Here is a 20,940-nt window from a genome sequence, read left to right as displayed (position 1 = left end):
TTAAAACATATATAACAATTGTTAAAAAATACTTACTGAATACTTAGCGGATTTCTCCTATTGTGGGTTATTTTTAGGATGCAACCCCTGTGATAAATGAGGGACCACTGCAGATGCTTTTAATGTCATAATATGGAACATTACAGACGCGTTACAGACCCTTCACTAGAATGAATGAATGCATTTGAAAAGATAATAGACAACAGAACTAGAATGACTCGTTTCAGACTCCATGTTAGGGTTACATTTGGGGGTTTGTTCATGTCTTTTTGGTAGAAAAGACCCATTTCTGAGGTGGTGTATTCAGTTTTCAGCTCTCCAAAACAATTTGGTGAAGCTCGTGGTCTTGTTTGTGTCAGATAGTGTCCCAGTATCCAAACAGCAGGATTTGAGCCAATATTCTGTAGTTGTGTTGTATTTTTCTGTAGTAGTTACGTTTGCAGTGGTGTTTCCTAGTGAGATTATCGAAGACGTTTGTCCCCAAGGCCTGGAGTACAGCTGAAAACCTCCCTCTCCCTGATGGTTCAGCTCAGCAGGAGGTGGGCTATTTGTGGAACATATGAGTGAGCTGTTACTAAATCTGGCTTTGTTTTAAATCTGCAAAATAACATGCAACACTGGGAAAATATTATAATACCATGCAAATTTGATTATGTAATGAGGGCAGGGGTCTATAGAACGCTGAGGGAGATTCACTGTTTTTGAAAGAAATATCCAAACTTATGATTCACAAATGTTCAACCCATAGACTGTATATATAAATGGACATAGCTAACCTGCTAAATGCCGTGTTCCAAACAGGAAGTGATCATGGGCACACTTCCGGCTCCATCGACTCCAATTCACTTTACATTGAAAAACCGTGGCCCCTCTCTTTGTTACTGCTGCTGTCAGACCCGTCTTTACCCAAGGTCATTCCTGCTAGTGTTAGCAACAGGTTTAATTGACAGTGTTGCTAACCTTCAACTTCCTCACTCCACATTGGCTCTTTGGTTGCTATGATACTCGCCATCGGAATTCCAAACATGGAACTGGGCTCCAAATTTGCTCCTCGCTCTAAACGTGGGGTTTAGGGAAGATTCAGAACAGAGGGAGGCATCCATTTCCAGGTTACAGGTTTAGCATTTAGCTTTTAGCATTTTGCATTGAAACTGGCACCTAAAATGAGAGACTCTTTCTGAGCGAATACCAAAACCACTAAAATAAAAGAAAGCCAAAACATTAAATGAATGAGACGCAAGGTTCAATGTTTTGTCATTTGGAATAAATTAGCTTTAGAATTATTATAAGTAAATTTTAAAAAAGTAAAAAATTGATATGAACATGCTTACACTGTATCTGGGCACACAGATGTCACGTGTACGACATTTGAAATCAAAATCTTGTTGTACCTGGTTTGTCGTGTTTGTTTGGTTCTCATCTGCTTCACTTGTTTCTCAGTGTTTCTACAGATTGTCGTTTGATATTGGATCGTTTCCTGTCAAACTGTGAATCCCATTTGTCCAGCATGTGTGTCCATCTGTGGCCCCTCTGGCAGTGCCCTGAGCAGGCCTCATACAGACAATCTACAGAAATATCCTCCAGCTCTGGTTAATAAAAGACGAGAGCCACCATCACGTTTGACCTGGTTTGGAGACACTATAAAAATGAACGTAGAAAACTGTTTGAGATTGTGCTGGACATAAATGTCATTTCAGTATGGAGATTCAGAGATTTATGGAGATTTATTTATTTTTGTTTTTTTTGTCAAACAAGACAGATACAGTTGTCCCTCACTATATTGCGGCTCACCTTTCGCAGCCTCACTGTTTCTCGGTCTCACTTTTTCACAGATTTTTTTGTGCAATTTTGCATGCTTTTTTTTTACAGTGTATGAGCGTCCATTGTGTTCTGCGTCCTGATTGGCTAAGGGACGAGCCATGTCTCCTGTACAGAATGTATACAGCCAAATTTACATAATTGTTGGATCGACACTACAGCGGAGCGGCGCTAAGACGAAGAGGCACGATCAGAGGACTGTGAACTATGCCTGAGCCACTATCAATTAATTAAACAAGAGAGAAATGTGAAAAAATGTTAATGCCTAACTGAGAAAAGTGTATAATCGTGTGTATCAAAATAACAACATTCGGACCAGTGGACACTCTACCAACCGAGCCACTATCCCTTTAAATCAACTTAAATGCAATTTCTCCTGTAGACAAAGTGTAAAGAAGTGGACTAAGTGAGTGTGACGTCACACACAACATTCAGCTTCAAATGAAGCCCATCGAGGCTAGGAGTTATAGCGGTGAATATGGAGCCGAGTTCTGACTGCGAGTGGTCCTGCTAAACCACCCACAATGCTGGTTTAGCAGGGAGTGGGCGCTCAGCAGCGCTGTCAATCAAACCTGTTATTAATGCTAGAAGGAGTGACCTTGGGGAAAGAAGTTTTTCTGTTATTAATGTTCATATCTTGATTTACAGAGACAATAGTGAAATAAAAAACCCAGAATCATGTAGAGCAGGTTAGTACGAACATTTAAGACCAAAATGATGAGTCTGACAGCAGCAGTTACAGGGACACAGTTTTTACATAGAAAGTGAACTAGAGCAGTCGATGAAAGTGCACCCATGATCACTTCCTCTTTGGAACGCGGCGGCTAGCAATATAGCTATGTCCATTTATATAAACAGTCTATGACTCTAGATCAGTCATGTTTTTTTCTAGGTCTGTTGGATACATTTAAGTTGATTACCTTCACTTTAACTTTCAAATTCTGCTTTGGATCAACCAATCAGCAACGAATCGAAAACAAAAAGTGAAATGATCTAGATGGAAACTATTCTATAAACGTAAATCATTTAAACTGAGCTTGGAGTTCCCTTTTTGCAGTGTAGAAGGCATGTGTTCTATGGAAAAATGCCCCCGGACAAGCCAATTCCTCACACAATGGGTAATGACGCGAGGACGGAGAGGCTACAGACTCTGTCACAGCCGTCACGGGAACAGACGTGTGGAGTACAGTATAAATATAAAGCATACAGATAAGTGATTGACAGCAGTTGCTTTGGGAGGTAAAATGGAATGGTTGGACTTGGATGAAACAGAAGAAGAGGAAGAGGCAGCCTCGTCTGTCAGAGTAAGAGGCTCCAGGATTGATTTGTGTTGATGTTTTTAGATTGAACTGCAAACCACACCTGCTACCCCAGATGTGTGTCTTGTCTGTTTAATGTGACAGTTGCATTCTTTGTTTTCGTGAGTTTCAATGTGAAGCTGCTCCATAAATCTACATCTTTTCAATATGTAAACATGTTTTCAGCATTTCCTCACAGTAGGCGATACGTAGTAGCATATTCATTTATATCAGCGGCAGAGGTTTGAAACGCTGACAGCTTTAGCCACTGTACAACATGTATGCTAACCTAAACAGCGCCAAAATTAGCTATATGCGCTAACAAGTTGAATCCTCATGATTAAGATGGGTTTCCATGTCCAACAACTGTGGCTCCTTTAAAGCAGCCCTGTTGTGTTTGTGTCTCTACAGTTATAATCTATGACACCCAGAACATTGTTAGAATTTACATTTTAAATCTAAAACCACTTCATAAAAGACACAAGTCCACTGATTTCCGCAAAAGAAAACTGCAGTCACTGACGTCACTGAAAATGTCATCACAACAAAGCGCCGCCTGCTGTCGGCGCCCCCTGTGGATACCTGTGTATCATACTAGAGCAGCACTTTTTTTTTTTCATTTGAACCAAAATGACTACACGACGCTGTCGAATCCTACAAGTATCACCGATTAAGAAAATAAAACTGGAGAAGGAAGCGTGTATGTCACAGTGGGCGTGTACGTCACAGTGGGCGCGTCACAGTGGGCGCGTCATAGTGGGCGTGTACGTCACAGTGGGCGTTTCACAGTGGGCATGTATGTCACAGTGGGTGTGTATGTCACAGTGGGCGTGTACGTTACAGTGGGTGTGTATGTCACAGTGGGCGCGTCATAGTGGGCGTGTGTCACAGTTTGCATGTACATCACAGTGGGTGTGCATGTCACAGTGGGCATGTACATCACAGTGGGTGTGTATGTCACAGTGGGCGTGTACATTACAGTGGGTGTGTATGTCACAGTGGGCGTGTACGTCACAGTGGGCGCGTCATAGTGAGCGTATACATCACAGTGGGCGTTTTACAGTGGGCGTGTACGTCACAGTGGGCGCATCATTGTGGGCGTGTGTCACAGTGGGCATGTACAGTGAGGCAAATAAGTATTTGAACACCCTGTGATTTTGCAAGTTCTCCCACTTAGAAATCATGGAGGGGCCTGAAATGTTCATCTTAGGTCCATCTCCACTGTGAGAGACATAATCTAAAAAAAAATCTGGAAATCACATTGTATGATTTTTTTTTTTTTTTTTTTGTATGTTACTGCTGCAAATAAGTATTTGAACACCTGAGAAAATCAATATTAATATTTGGTACAGTAGCCTTTGTTTGCAATGACAGAGGTCAAACGTTTCCTATAGTTTTTCACCAGGTTCGCAAACACTGCAGGAGGGATTTTGGCCCACTCCACCACACAGATCTTCTCTAGATCAGTCAGGTTTCTGGGCTCAGAAAGCCTCACTGGTTCTTGGTGTCTTGGTCTATTGTACTATGTGTCATTGTGAGTCAATTATGGCATTATATTTGGAGAATACAATGAGTATCATTCTGCATCATAAAAATGGGAAGTAGCGTTGCTAAGCAGGTCTCCTCATCATAAACTCTGATTGTGAGAATATAACGCTTTGGAATGAGAGCTGGTTGGCTGTGTGAGAATGGTCTAAAAAGTAGTTCTAAAGCTGTGCTTGCGGCTTGAGCATGGGTGTGTGTATACTGCTGCCGAAGGGTTTGTGTGAGCTGGGAACAAGTTAAACACATTTAAATATCTATTTCTTCATGGTTTGAAAATTGTGAATTCCAGTTTTAATGATTTTGCAAATGATTCATGTTAAAGAATGTGAACTGTGAGGGGTTCCTTAGTAAATGGTGGACTAGAGAATACTTAACCTCACCCACCACAGACTGTGTAAAGAAATGGACCAAGTGAGTGTGATGTCATCAGGGTTCAGCTCCAAATGAAGCTCATTGAGGCTAGCAGGTAAAGGGGCCAATTTGAAGCAGAGTTTCATATCTGTAATTCTGACCGCGAGTATCATAGCAACCAAAGAGCCAATCTGGAGCGATGTTGTGGAAGGTAATGGCCCTTCCCGCCCACACCTCTGGTTTGGTAGGGGGCGAGTACTTAGCAATGCTGTCAATCAAACCTGTTGCTAACACTAGTGGGAGTGACCTCTGGGAAAGAATGTATCTGATTTGTCTGTTATTAATGTTCATATCTTGATTTACAGACATAATAGTGAAATAAAAACACCAGGATCATGTAGAGCAGGTTAATACGAACATTTAAGACCAAAATGACGAGTCTGACAGCAGCAGTTACAGAGCGAGGGGACACAGTTTTTCAATGGAGAGTCTATGTAGCCGGAAGCGTGCACATGTTCACTTACTATTTGGAACATGGTGGCTTGCAGGCTAGCTATGTCCATTTATACATACAGTCTATGGTCCCCACAGACAGGGACAGAGGAAGTGGTGCCAGAGTGTCCTTTAGCCTTTACTCAGCTGTTAGCCTGACTGTCCCTTAGCGCCATGCTATAGCTTCAGCTGCCACAGTTTTCTATACGCAGGGGTCAAAGGTTGCGCACATTCCCATTGCAGAGGCCACGTCTGGTTGACACAAGCACTGAGGGAGCAAAAGGATGTGTTTTTACAGTGTACAGGGACCGGAAATACTTTGAGTTTGAGTAAATACAAGGCATCAGCCTGCTCATGTTTATGGATTTGAACTGCATTGTTGGACAAACTGTTCAATTTACAAATTATTTTGAATACGTCCAAGTTTCCAGGGCTTTGCTAAGAGTTAAGTTTTTTAGGTGAGGAGCCCGCCACCATGAAGATATTTTTGCTTTGCCTGTAATGTTCAACAGTATGGCATTTCAACAGTTACACGTGTTAATGCTTAAAAATATCTCGACATGTACTCTGTTGCATTCTCCTATTGCCTGACCAGTAGATCGAACCAGTCATTTGGGGCTGGAACTGTCATCTGCTTGTTTGAGATATATATGTTTTAGTGCCATTTTCATGGGGTCAAGCAGGTTGCAGACCCTCCGACAGAAAAGTTACATAGTGCAGCTTTAACTGAGTCTTAACTGGGTCATATTTGGACAGCTGATCAAGAAGTGAAGTTTGAGAACAGCTGTGGCCTTCATTTGACTGGGATTTGAAGAGTAATTTTGTGCAACCAAATGTAAAAACAGCTAAACATGTCTTGTATAGACTCAGTCCTGTATATTTTTAGTAAATATACAGTGTGAGAGTAACGCACTAATGTTCTGCTCATGTTCAAATAAGCTCCATGTGTTTTCTGAAGGACAGAGCTGTGTTTCTTCTCCACTGAAACACTGTATTCTGCAGTTCTTGTGTCACTGAAGCAGGCTCCCACTGCTCTGAGCTGACAGGCTACTCTACACCTCACTGACCTCTCTCCCTCCCCCTCTCTCTCTCTCCCTCTCTCTTCTCCCTCTCTCCCTCTCCCCCTCTTTTTGTGTCTCTCCTCTCTGAAGCAGGTCCACAGGTGAGTGGTTCAGCTTCATTTTTATATATTGAGTTCAGCAGTAAACAGTTTTTTTCTCTCTCCCTTTGTCCTTCCCCTCTCTTCTCTCTCCTCCCTCTCTTTCTGTCTCTCCTCTCTTTCTCCCTGTCCTCTCTGAAGCAGGTCCACTTGTGAGCGTTACCCCCCTTCATTTCTGTGTATTGAGTTAAGCACTAAACAGACAGTAATAAAAGAGTAATTTATGACTTGGAGTCTTTATAAACTTTTCGAGAGATGCTTCAGACCAATCAGACGCCTCCAAACACAGCTGCATTCTGCCAGCGCCTCACTATTGGATCGTCTTGTTGTTAAGCCTGAACCTTTTCTTACTTTATAGGCTCAAGCTACAGCTGTGTTAAAGATGCACTATGTAACTTCTCTGCTGAGGGTCTACCACCTCCTTGTCTCCATGGAGATTTAGGCCTGTAATCGACTACATAATCCTTGTTGGACTAAAGACATCTGCTGCCAATCAATTCATCGTCTGACCCAAACTGCACTTAGTATACTACACCTGCAGGGGGAGTTCATGCAGAAATGTTCAACTAAAAAGCCCATGTGACGCTATTCTCTGATCTGTTCTAATGTTGTTTCCTCATCAGTAACAGACCTGGAGTTGTGTTTTGTTTCATTCACACATGTTTAACACACAAACCCTGCATATTCATGCTGTATCTTTTTATCAATCAGAAAACACTCTGTTCTCAATTCTGATGTTATGTGGTGATACAGGAAGTGCTCCTCTGTATTTTTTAACGAGGTCACAGTTAAATCTCTACTGGTTCATAAGTACATTTTATTAATGCATTATAAACGTCGTCCATCCGCTGCATAGAAGTAAACACATTTGAACAGTGTATCTCATAGTTATCCTGACCTTTAAGTTTTAAGTTTTTTAAGTTTTTTTTGTTTTTTTTTTTTGTTTTTTTTTTTTAAGTTTAATATTTCAAATGTCTCTAATGTCTCTTCTTACAACTGTTCAACTTCAGACATTTGTAAATCCCCATTAGAATTTGCTGTGTTTTCAAATGAAACTGAATGTGAGAATTCAACATGATAATAATGACCATATGTTATCCATCTGGTCACTAGTGGTTTAGTTCTGGTTTAGCTCTAGTTTAGACCTGGTTTAGTCCAAGTTCAGCCCTTAATTAGTCTTGTTTTAGTCCTGGTTTATACTTGGTCCTGGTTTAGTCCTGGTTTAGACCAGGTTTAGTCCTGGCTTAGTCCAGGCTTAACCCTTGGTTAGTCCTGGTTTAGTCCTGGTTTTGCGCTTGGTTAGTCCTGGTTTAGTCCAGGTTTAACCCTTGGTTAATCCTCGTTTAGTCCTGGCTTAGTCCTGGCTTAGTCCTGGTTTAGACCTGGTTTAGATCTGGTTTATACATGGTCTAGTCCAGGTTTACCCCTTGGTTAGTTCTGGTTTTGCTTTTGGTCAGTCCTGGTTTAGTCCAGGTTCAGACCTGGTTTAGTCCTGGTTTAGTTCATGTTTAGCCCTTAGTTAGTCCTGGTTTAGTCCACACTTAGCCCTCGCTTAGCCCTTGGTTAGTCCTGGTTTAGACCTGGTTTAGTCCTGGTTTAGTCCTGGTTTTGCTCTTGGTCAGTTCTGGTTTAGTCCTGGTTTAGCCCATGTTTAGCCCTTAGTTAGTCCAGGTTTAGCCCTTGGTTAGCTCTGGTTTAGTCCTGGTTTAGACCTGGTTTAGTTCTGGTTTAGTCCTGGTTTAGTCATGGTTTAGTCCTGGTTTAGACCTGGTTTAGTCCTGGTTTAGTCCATGTTTAGCCCTTAGTTAGTCCTCGTTTAGTTCTGGCTTAGTCCTAGTTCAGTCCAGGTTTAGCCCTTGGTTTGTTTGGGTTTAGTCCCGGTTTAGACCTGGTTTAGAGCTGGTTTAGACATGGTTTAGTCCTGGTTTAGCCCTTGGTTAGTCCTGGTTTAGACCTGGTTTAGTCCTGGTTTAGACCTGGTTTAGTCCTGGTTTAGACATGGTTTAGTCCTGGTTTAGTCCTGGTATATACTTGGTCCTGGTTTAGTCCTGGTCCAGTCCTGGTCTAGTCCTGGTTTAGACCTGGTTTAGATCTGGTTTAATCTTGGTTTAGTCCTAGTTTAGCCATTGGTTAGTTCTGGTTTAGACCTGGTTTAATTTATTTTATTTTATTTATTGGTTTATTTGACAGGGACAGTGTACATTAATAGCATTGCTGCAAATGCACCAGAATTAGCCAAAAGGCTATTTTTCATCTGTTGTCCCTAGACAGATGGCAAACCTGTATCCCTAAAAACAAGAGTAAAATATTATAAAGTGAAAATTACAATATAGTATAGAAAAAAACATTAAAAACAGATATAATCTTGGTTTAGTCCTGGTTTAGCCTTTGGTTAGTCCTGGTTTAGTCCTGTTCTGCTCTTTAAACTTCAGTAGAAAACTGGTTCTGTCGTTGCAGAGTAAGAGTAGAAGCACGTTCAAATATCTAACCATAGTGTTATTTGTGTTTTGTCCACTAGGGACAGCTGTCTCAGGCTCTGAACGGGCTCTCAGACCGGGCGACTGAAGCTAAAGAGTTCCTGGTTCAACTCCGGAACACGGTGCAACACATTCAGGTAAAAACATTAATACAGTGATTATATTACTACTGTGATGTTGTATGTGGGGCTTTTGGAGTAACATTTTCATTCCAAACATAAAAGATTGGACTTCAAATAAACACAGATATAAACAGTTGAATACAGATACAAACTACACTAAACACAGATACAAACTACACTAAACACAGATACAAACTACACTAAACACAGATACAAACTACACTAAACACAGATGCAAACTACACTAAACACAGATGCAAACTACACTAAACACAGATGCAAACTACACTAAACACAGATACAAACTACACTATAAACTACACTAAACACAGATACAAACTACACTATAAACTACACTAAACACAGATACAAACTACACTATAAACTACACTAAACACAGATGCAAACTACACTAAACACAGATGCAAACTACACTAAACACAGATGCAAACTACACTAAACACAGATGCAAACTACACTAAACACAGATGCAAACTACACTAAACACAGATACAAACTACACTAAACACAGATACAAACTACACTATAAACTACACTAAACACAGATACAAACTACACTATAAACTACACTAAACACAGATACAAACTACACTATAAACTACACTAAACACAGATACAAACTACACTATAAACTACACTAAACACAGATATAAACTACACTATAAACTACACTAAACGCAGATATAAACTACACTAAACGCAGATATAAACTACACTAAACACAGATATAAACTACACTAAACGCAGATATAAACTACACTAAACGCAGATATAAACTACACTAAACGCAGATATAAACTACACTAAACACAGATATAAACTACACTAAACACAGATATAAACTACATTAAACACACATATAAACTACACTAAACACAGATATAAACTACACTAAACACAGATATAAACTACACTAAACACACATATAAACTACACTAAACACAGATATAAACTACACTAAACACAGATATAAACTACACTAAACACAGATATAAACTACACTAAACACACATATAAACTACACTAAACACAGATATAAACTACACTAAACACAGATATAAACTACATTAAACACACATATAAACTACACTAAACACAGATATAAACTACACTAAACACAGATATAAACTACACTAAACACACATATAAACTACACTAAACACAGATATAAACTACACTAAACACAGGTATAAGCTGTAAACTAAACCTGCCTCACCATAAGACATTTCCATACTTGTATATAAACGTATAAACAGGCACAAACTAATGACCAAGGCGCAGTCAAAGCACATTACTCACATTATAATCTCATGTGGCGTTAGCGATGAACCCGCCCACTCCACACAACAGTTTGACTCACTGAGAAACTGAGTGTGAACCCACAGGAAGATAACAACACAGACTTTACATGGGAGGATTTTGTAACCAGAGCAGACAACAAGGGTTCACAAGCAAAGATGGAGTATGTAACTTTTCTGGTGTAGGATCTGCTCGTCTCCGTGGAGATATACTTACATTGCTGGGAATCTTCTTCAACTCTAAATGAAACTCATCCAGGCTAGCAGTTATAGGGGCCAATTTGGAGTTCCATATTTGGAATTCCGACCTCGAGTATCATAGCAACCAAAGAGCCAATCCAGACTCAATCAAACCTGTCCCGGAGCTGTTATCACCGGAGTTAGGACACACGGGGCCTCTGCTGTCTCAGGACATACAGTCTTGATAAAGATAATGTGAGACTGAGGTCCTGTGATAGAGCTATATCTACAGTTACACCACGTAGACTGATTAACAGAAGGACAGTTAGACTGTCCAATCAGAGACATTTAGTTCACATTCCCTGTAACAAGATAACATCCAGTCCTACTGAAACTAACTTAAACCTGCTGTACTCAATGTTAGATCTTTATGTAACAAGTCATTTTTAATTAATGATTTTGTCTCTTGTTTTAATCTTGATTTTACAGAATTGTTCAAAATAATAGCAGTACAATATGACTGACCAGAATAATCCAGGTTTTTAGTATATTTTTATATCTACATGGCAAACAAGTTACCAGTAGGTGCAGTATATTCTCAGAAAACAAACAAGACCCAGCATTCATGATATGCACACCCTTAAGTCTGTGCCACTGGGCAACTACTTGAAAGGTGTGTGTTCAACAAAAATAGCAGTGTGGCATCCAATCAGTGAGGTCATCAATTTTGTGGAAAAAAACAGGTGTGAATCAGGTGGCCCCAATTTAAGGATGAAGCCAGCACTTGTTGAACATGCATTTGAGAAAAATGGGTCGTTCAAGACATTGTTCAGAAGAACGGCGTACTTTGATTAAAAAGTTGATTGGAGAGGGGAAAACCTATAAAGAGGTGCAAAAAATTATAGGCTGTTCAGCTAAAATGATCTCCAATGCCTTAAAATGGAAAGCAAAACCAGAGAGACGTGGAAGAAAATGAAAGACAACCATCAAAATGGATTGAAGAATAATCAGAATGGCAAAGGCTCAGCAATTGATCAGCTCCAGGATGATCAAAGACAGTCTGGAGTTACCTGTAAGTGCTGTGTGAAGATAATCTATTTTCAAGAATCCTGGCAAAGTTCCTCTGTTTAAAAAAAGGCATGTGGAGAAGTGGTTACAATTTGCCAAAGAACACATCAACTGGCCTAAAGAGAAAATGGAGGAACATTTTGTGGACTGATGAGAGTAAAATTGTTCTTTTTGGGTCCAATGGCCACAGACAGTGTGTGAGACGACCCCCAAACTCTGAATTGAAGCCACAGAACACAGTAAAGACAGTGAAGCATGGTGGTGCATTATGATATGGGGAATGTTTCTCCTACTATGATGTTGGGCCGATTTATCGCATACCAGGGATCATGGATCAGTTTGCATATGTCAGAATATTTAAAGAGGTCATGTTGCCTTATGCTGAAGAGGACATGCCCTTGAAATGGGTGTTTCAACAAAACAATGACCCCAAACACACAAGTAAACGAGCAAAGTCTTGGTTCCAAACCAACAAAATGTAGTGGCCACCCGAATCCCCGGACCTTAACCCAATCAAGAACTTGTGCGGTGAAGTGAAAAATGCTGTTTATGAAGAAAAACCAAGAAATGTAAATGAATTGTGGAATGTTGTTAAAGAATCATGGAGTGGAATAACAGCTGAAAGGTGCCACAAGTTGGTTGACTCCATGCCACACAGATGTGAAGCAGTTATTAAAAAAACTGTGGTCATACAACTAAATATTAGTTTAGTGATTCACAGAATTGCTAAATCCTACAAACAAAAATGTTTCTACTAAATAATTTTGAGTTTGTACAGTCAATGGCAGACACTGCTATTAAGAGCAGCCTTAAGAGCGTGCATGTCATCAATGTTGGGTCTTGTTTGTTTTCTGAGAATCTACTGCACCTATTGGTAACTTGTTTGCCATGTAGAAATAAAAAATATATATTAAAATCCTGGATTATTCTGGTTAGTCACATTGCACTGCTATTATTTTGAACAAGACTGTATGTTTTTAACCAAAACATGGCTTGAAAAAACACAGGTAACGCAATTCTAGAGGGATCAGCTCCACCCAACTTCAAATTTGAATCTGAAACACGTGTAAACAAAAAGGGTGGAGGTGTGTGTGCATTTTTTAGAGATAATTTAGTTACTCACAGATTGTCATTTGGGGTGTTTTCATCTTTTGAGTATGTTTCCTTTAAAATGGAGCTAAAACAATCCCCCTCCATACTCTACTTAGTCATATACAAACCTCCCCAGCACTGTCTGAGTTTTATTGATGATTTTACTGAGATGCTTTCAGTCGTATGCACAGACTTTGATGGTTTAGTCATTACAGGTGATTTTAATGTACACGTGGATAATGTTTTTGACAGAAACACTAAAGAGCTCAGTTCTGTCCTTGAAACCTTTGGTCTGACTCAGCATGTCAGCGAGCCCACCCACAACAGAGGACACACTCTGGACCTGCTCATTACAAAAGGAGTAAATATTTCAAATGTCAATGTGGTGGATGTTGCTCTGTGTGATCATTTCTGTGTCTTCTTTGACCTGTCTGTTATTCCCAAACCAGCGGCTGGTCCTGCAGTTGTTCGAAGGAGAGACTTAAATGATAAAACAGGTGCACTGTTCATGGAAATGATACACTTTGAAAATGCTTCATGTTCTAATGTTGATGATTTGGTGAACTCTGTAACTTTGAGTGTTTTGAATGTTCTGGACACCATTGCCCTGATGAAAATTAAAATGGTTAAATATAAGCAGAAAGCGTCGTGGAGGAATGATGACTCGGTCAGGGCACAGAAAAGGGAGTGCCGGAGGGCCGAGCGGGAATGGCACAAGTCAAAGCTCCAGGTTCATTTTGAGATTTACAGAGAAAAAATGTACATGTACAACCACAGTTTATGTAGAACAAGGCAAACGTATTTTTCTGACATTATTGGAAGTTGCAGTAACAACTTATGTCCTGTTTGCTACAGTAAACAGATTAACAAACCCTCCAGCTCCACTGCCGTTAGAACTAATTTTTAGACCCCAGCACAGCATTGAGACTGTGATCCTGTTACTGTAGATCTGAGTTCTGCTTTTGACACTGTTGATCATTGGATCCTCTTACAGAGACTAGAGGACTGGGAGGGCATCTCTGGTACTGCACTAAACTGGTTTGAGTCCTATCTAGAAAACAGGGAGTACTTTGTTGGAAAATATATCTCAAATAAAATGTCCCTGACCCGTGAGGTACCCCAGGGGTCAATTCTGAGACCACCGTTGTTCAACCTCTACATGCTGCTGTTAGGCCAGTTAATACGCAGCAATAATGTGTCTTACCACAACTCTGCAGATGACACTCAGATCTATGTCTCACTGGCAGCAGGTGAATATGGACCAGTGGATTCACTCTGCCACTGCATCCAACAGATCAGTGTGTGGATGCAAAACAACTTTCTCCAGCTAAACTCAGACAAGACTGAAGTCATAATCTTTGGCCCACAGAAAGAAGTGAGAAAGTGTTAGCAGTCACCTTCAGTCTCTCTCTCTAAAACCTTTAAATCAGGCTAGAAATCTAGGGGTAATAATGGACTCAGACTTGAACTTTATCAGCCACATCAAATCAGTAACATCTGCAGCTTTTTACCATCTAAAAAGATGTTAAAAATCAATGCGTACAATTCAACTCCCAAAATGACCACTTTGTGTGAATGTGTTTGGGTTGTTTAGTTCACTGTTTCTTCTTCTTGTAGATGTGATGGTCCCTTTGCTTGTTGTTGTTGCAGGAGAATGGCGTTGAGTTTGAGGCATGTCTCGTGGCTCAATGTGACGCTCTCATCGATGCTCTGAATAGAAGGAAGGCTCAGCTGTTGGCCCGTGTCAACAAAGAACATGAACACAAGCTAAAGGTAAGTCTGATACGGCCACTGTTACTAGACTGTGTATTCCTGTGTACTGCCTCCCCGTGTGGAGCTCACAGGCTGTATAAAGAAGTGAACTAAGTGAGTGTGACATCACCCACACCCATTCCAACCGCAAGTCTCATAGCAACCAAAGAGCCAATCTGGAGTGAGGCTGTTGAAGGTAACACCCCTTCCCACCCACACCGCTGGTTTAGCAAGGAGCGTTGGCAACTTCGGGCAAAGAAGGCACCTGATTTGTCTGTTATCTTGATTTACGCACAGAGTAGAGAAATAAAAACATTAAGATCATCTAGAGTGGGTTAATATGAACAAGACCAAAATGACGCGTGACAGTAGCAGTTTTTCAGTGTAAAGTGAATTGGAGCCTGAGTTGATGGAGTCAGAATCATGCATGCTCACTTCCTATTTGGAACACAGAGGCTAGCAGGTTAGCTATGTCCATTTATATAAACAGTTTATGATCTGGCTCCTTCCCCATCACTGTGCATCCATAGTGTTTATCTGCACTGCCTATGCCTCAGGTCAGGTCTGGGGTTAATGTACAAACTGCACAAACAACCATCATAGGTGTGTGAAGAGCCCAGCCCATGGACACAACAACTGTATACACAGGTGGAAGCAGAGCACTGACCGTTTGGTTGGTAGGTGAATGCTTTAACCACTGAGCCACTTCCTCCCCACATATGTGCCATTGTGCCATTTACATTAGTCAGACTGAAAAAAATATTTGTTCAGAATCGCCCAGTTCATCTGAACAATTTACGGTCTGCATGTTTTTCTCTCGACAGCCAGCAGGGGGTGAGCAACCATCTGTGTTGGTCAATGGGGAGAGATTAGATGTGGTTGAACAGTTTAAATACCTTGGGGTAGTTTTTGACTCTAACCTAAATTTTAAACAGCATGTTAAAAAAATTTCTTATATAATTAAATTAAATCTGTCAAACTTCAAACACATAAGACCTTATCTGACGACAGAATCAGCAAAGGCGTATATGCATGCCATGATATTCAGTCACATGTCTTACTGCTATACCACATGGTCTCACACATCAGAGGCCATCCTGAAGCCCCTAAAGTCCCTCTTCAAAAAAACATTGAAAACACTGGATAAAAAGCCTCTACAGTATCACTATTGTAATATCTTAAGTAAGTATAACATTCTGGATCTTGAAAGTTATCAGGTATTTATGGATGCTTGCCTTATTTTTAAAGTTTTAAATGGACTTGCTCCTCCACCATTAATGGATTTTATAAGTAAAAAAACGACTGACCGAGTTAATACCAGAGCATTGACCAGAGGAGACTATACCGTACAGAGACGCAGGACCAGGTTTGGCCAAATGGTGACATCTGTCAGAGGATCACAGTCATGGAACACATTACCTGCCCATGTCAGGAACTGTGGCTCCTTTTCAACCTTCAAGAACACTCTGAAACACTGGTTGAAAAATAATCAAACATGCTCACACATGTAGATTTTATTATTATTATTATTTTATTTATTTATTTATTTATTTTTCCTGGGACATCTTAAACTCGGAATATGGTCTATTGTGGTTCACTTGTTGTCATGTCTATGTGCACTTTTGGTTTGTCTGTGTTTCTTTAAATTTCCTGTTTTTGACCTGCTTTAGGACAACGGGTGTAAAGTAGCTATTGTGCTAATTCCGGCATATTTACATTGATGCTGTTTGTTGACATGTTGATTAATATGCACTGTCCTAATTAAAATAAATAAATAAAATAAAAAATAAAATTTTTTTGTGATGGCATCTTAGCCGTGGCACAATATGTTTGTGTTCAGCTCATCCAATTTCACGCTTTGGCTCTCTGTGAAAGTCTGAGTTCATTCACTCTTTCATAAAACTGCATGTGAATTAGCGACATTAGCGATGTTAGCATCGGCCCACTCCTCCTCCATGCTCAGGTAATTGGTCCCCTGTCCCTGCCTGTAGTCCTATATACATCATCTATCACAAAGTGCATTGATGCTAGCAGGTTTGCGACTGTTCAAAATCTCATTAGCATTTCACAGAGACTCCTTCAGCTTCAGTCACTGTCAGGTTTGATATAGTCTGATTAGAGTCAAGGAAATTAGTGATGCCTGTTATAGGGAATGTGTGGAGAAAAGTCCCAGAGGTATGTGGGTTAAAGGTGCCATTTTTACTTCTTAAAAACATGAAAAACAGAACTGGTTCACTTTAAACGGTTTGCAGCGGTCCAAAGTTATTCTTCACTTACCTTGCGCATTCTGAGCATGCTAAATAATAAGTGCTTTTCACAACTTTCAAAGGCCACAGTCAAGTTTTGACATCATGGTAAAGCTAACAACAACTAGCATACTTCCTGATTCTCAGACAAATGGTAAATGGTCCACCTTCAAGCCACTCAAAGCACTTTACATCAGTGAACCACTCCAATTCACTTTACATGTTTGTGGTTCAGTCCTGGTTCAGTCTTGGTTTAGTCCTGGTTTAGTCCCGGTTTAGTCCCGGTTCAGTCCTGGTTCAGTCCTGGTTCAGTCCTGGTTTAGTTCTCTCTAAACCTGCAGTGTGGAGTTATATAAACTCCCTCTTGACTTTCTGCTGATTTTGGTGTAGCTGGATGTATTGGACATAATAAACTTGTCTGGATGTAATGAACATAATAAACTTGTGTGCAATATCAGGTTTGACATTTGGGGATGATGTTTTGTTGTTAAAATGCCAAATAATACAATAATACAGGGGTTATAATGTAGTTGTAAATGTTTCACACATCCTGTTCACATGAGCCACAGATGGACTCATGCTGGCTTCAGTTTCAGCACTACATACGTGTTTCTCACAAACTTGGACCTGACGTTAGGTTTGTTACATAATAGAGACAAGTCCACAGGGGTCTGGGCAGTGGGCACATTTTCACATTTGAGCTATTTTAATACAAAAATGTACTCAGATCAGAACGCCTGTAGTGCTGCTGGCGTGTCACACATTTGGAAGTTTGATACATGGCTGAAGCAAATATAAACAATAAATGGTAATGTTGACACACAGGGGTGGATGAAGTACTCCATTTTGTTACTCAAGTAAAAGTACAAATACTGGAGTAAAAAAAAAAACTCAAGTAAAAGTATCACATGTAAAAAGTTTTCTTGGGAGGAGGCCCCGGGGAAGACCGAGCACACGCTGGAGAGACTATGTCTCTCGGCTGGTCCGGGAACACCTTGGGGTCCCACCAGAGGAGTTGGAGGAAGTGTCTGGGGTGAGGGAGATCTGGGAGTCGCTCCTTGGACTGGTAATAAGAGGAAGAACATGGATGGCTTTGCTTGGGCCACGTGTTTTCTTACAATATTATTTTGAAGCATTTTTAATGTGATTCAGAGCCAAGGTCAGCGTGTTTCTATAGGATGCTTCTGTTTACCATAAGAAGCAACCCCATGTCCCCGAGGCTTTAAACACAACACACTTCACCTGCAGTAACAACACCTCCTCCTCACACTGCAGTACTCTGTTGTATCTGCAGTATTCCTCTGAGGATTTGTACTACATCAAACGTGTCATATATTTTACCCTTACCACAGTATTTATACTGGTATTTAATTATGTAACCGAAGAAGGCTTTTTATTGCTTATGTAAGTTCAAAGGTAGTAGTAGTAATGGTAGCAGTAGTAAGTAGTAGTAGTAGTCACAGTAGTAGTCGTAGTGGTAGTGTTTCACAGAGGGTATTACAGGAAAACTCATAAGTGCCATTAAAACCTATAACTACTAAAGTACTAACTGTACACACTTTGGAGTGAGAGCCATGAGTATTTGCAATGGGAGGACATGTGCTTTTCCTACTATTGGTCAACTTCAGACATGAGTGACTCACTCCTGCTTTAGTCCTGCTTTAGTCGTGCTTTAGTCCTGCTTTAGTCCTGCTTTAGTCCTGCTTTAGTCCTGGTCCAGTCCTGGTCCAGTCCTGGTCCAGTCCTGGTCCAGTCCTGGTCCATTCCTGGTCCAGTCCTGGTCCATTCCTGGTCCAGTCCTGGTCCAGTCCTGGTTTAGTCTAGATTCAGTTTTGCTTTAGTCCTGGTTTATTCCAGGTCCAGGCCTGGTTTAGTTCAGGTTCAGTCCTGCTTTAGTCCTGCTTTAGTCCAGGTCCAGTCCTGGTTTAGTCCTGGTTTAGTCTAGGTTTAGTCTAGGTTCAGTTTTGCTTTAGTCCTGGTTTATTCCAGGTCCAGGCCTGGTTTAGTCCAGGTTCAGTCCTGCTTTAGTCCTGGTTTAGTCCAGGTCCAGTCCTGGTTTAGTCCTGGTTTAGTCCAGGTCCAGTCCTGTTGGGTCTGTTGTGGGGCTTGCCTGAAGAAGATCTGAAACCTAAACGAGTTCAGCCTCATTTCTATTCTCGTCTCCTGCTTCAGTGAGGCCAGACGAGGAGACTGCAGTCATCTCTTCAAGTACTGTATATACTACTTCATATACTGTACTATATGTAGTATATATTCTATACGCTACTATATGTACTGTACTATATGAACTACATACTGTGTACAGTACTATAATAATTGTACTACATACTGTATACTATACTGTCGTAACGGTGCGGGTTAGGACCAAGGGATGCAGACTCAGAGCAAGTTGACAGTGTTCATTTACAAGTTCGTGAATATCAGTTTTTAACAGTTCAAGCAAACACACACACGAGGAACCAGGGAGCGGGAGGCAGGCCGGGCGGGCGTAGTGCAGGACGGGGACGGGAAAGCCAGGACCAGAGCGAAGACAGGAACAGGGATGAGACCAGGACAGGCAGGGCCAGCGTAGTCCAGAGAGCGGAACCAGAGCAGGAAGCAGGCGGCACGCCGGAGACCAAGACAGGACAGGTGGTAAGACAGAGGGCTGACTGTACCAGAGCTGGAACGTAGAGGCAGGAGCAGGCACGAGCGAGGACAGGAGTCTGGAAGGTGGTAAAAATCCAAATAAGTACATGCAGGCGAGCAACAAGATACCAAACTAGGCTGGAACATTCACGTTTACACGTGGACAGTCTGGCTGCGAGTGTAGTCTGCCGAGTCCTCTTATACTCAGCAGCAGGTGACGGTGATTGCGCTGATGTGCTCCAGGTGCGTGTGGGAGGAGTCTGGAACTGGATACTGTATACTGTACTATACTATATATACTACATACTGTATACTGTACTATACTATACTATATGTACTACATACTGTATACTGTACTATACTATATATACTACATACTGTATACTGTACTGTACTATACTATACTATATGTACTACATACTGTATACTGTACTATACTATATATACTACATACTGTATACTGTACTATACTATACTATATGTACTACATACTGTATACTGTACTATACTATATATACTACATACTGTATACTGTACTATACTATATATACTACATACTGTATACTGTACTATAATATACTATATATAATACATACTGTATACTGTACTATACTATATGTACTACATACTGTATACTATATGTACTACATACTGTATACTGTACTATACTATATATACTACATACTGTATACTGTACTATACTATACTATATATACTACATACTGTATACTATATATACTACATACTGTATACTGTACTGTACTATACTATATATACTACATACTGTATACTCTACTATACTATACTATATATACTACATACTGTATACTGTACTATACTATACTATATGTACTACATACTGTATACTGTACTATACTATATATACTACATACTGTATACTGTACTATACTATATATACTACATACTGTATACTGTACTATAATATACTATATATACTACATACTGTATACTGTACTATACTATACTATACTATATGTACTACATACTGTATACTATATGTACTACATACTGTATACTGTACTATACTATACTATATATACTACATACTGTACTATACTATACTATATATACTACATACTGTATACTGTACTATACTATACTATACTATATGTACTACATACTGTATACTGTACTATACTATATACACACTACATACTGTATACTGTACTATACTATATGTACTACATACTGTATACTATACTATACTATACTATATGTACTACATACTGTATACTGTACTATACTATATATACTACATACTGTATACTGTACTATACTATACTATATGTACTACATACTGTATACTGTACTATACTATACTATATGTACTACATACTGTATACTGTACTATACTATATTATATGTACTACAT

At 40.1% G+C, this 20,940-nt stretch overlaps 1 protein-coding gene across 2 annotated transcripts in view; it reads left to right on the top strand.

The window, feature by feature from the left end:
- Window positions 1–20,940, top strand: part of trim9 (tripartite motif containing 9) — a 71,674-nt gene that overhangs the window by 14,594 nt on the left and 36,140 nt on the right. For both annotated transcript variants that reach the window (XM_033988873.2, XM_033988871.2), the window contains exons 2-3: window positions 9,182–9,277; window positions 14,572–14,694. In XM_033988873.2, coding sequence (XP_033844764.1) covers window positions 9,182–9,277; window positions 14,572–14,694 — 219 coding nt within the window. The remainder of the gene's footprint in view (window positions 1–9,181; window positions 9,278–14,571; window positions 14,695–20,940) is intronic.

The sequence above is a fragment of the Periophthalmus magnuspinnatus genome, chromosome 22 (genome assembly GCF_009829125.3).
Source record: "Periophthalmus magnuspinnatus isolate fPerMag1 chromosome 22, fPerMag1.2.pri, whole genome shotgun sequence".
Lineage (NCBI taxonomy): Eukaryota > Metazoa > Chordata > Actinopteri > Gobiiformes > Gobiidae > Periophthalmus > Periophthalmus magnuspinnatus.
This window is presented reverse-complemented; position numbering and strand designations above follow the sequence as displayed.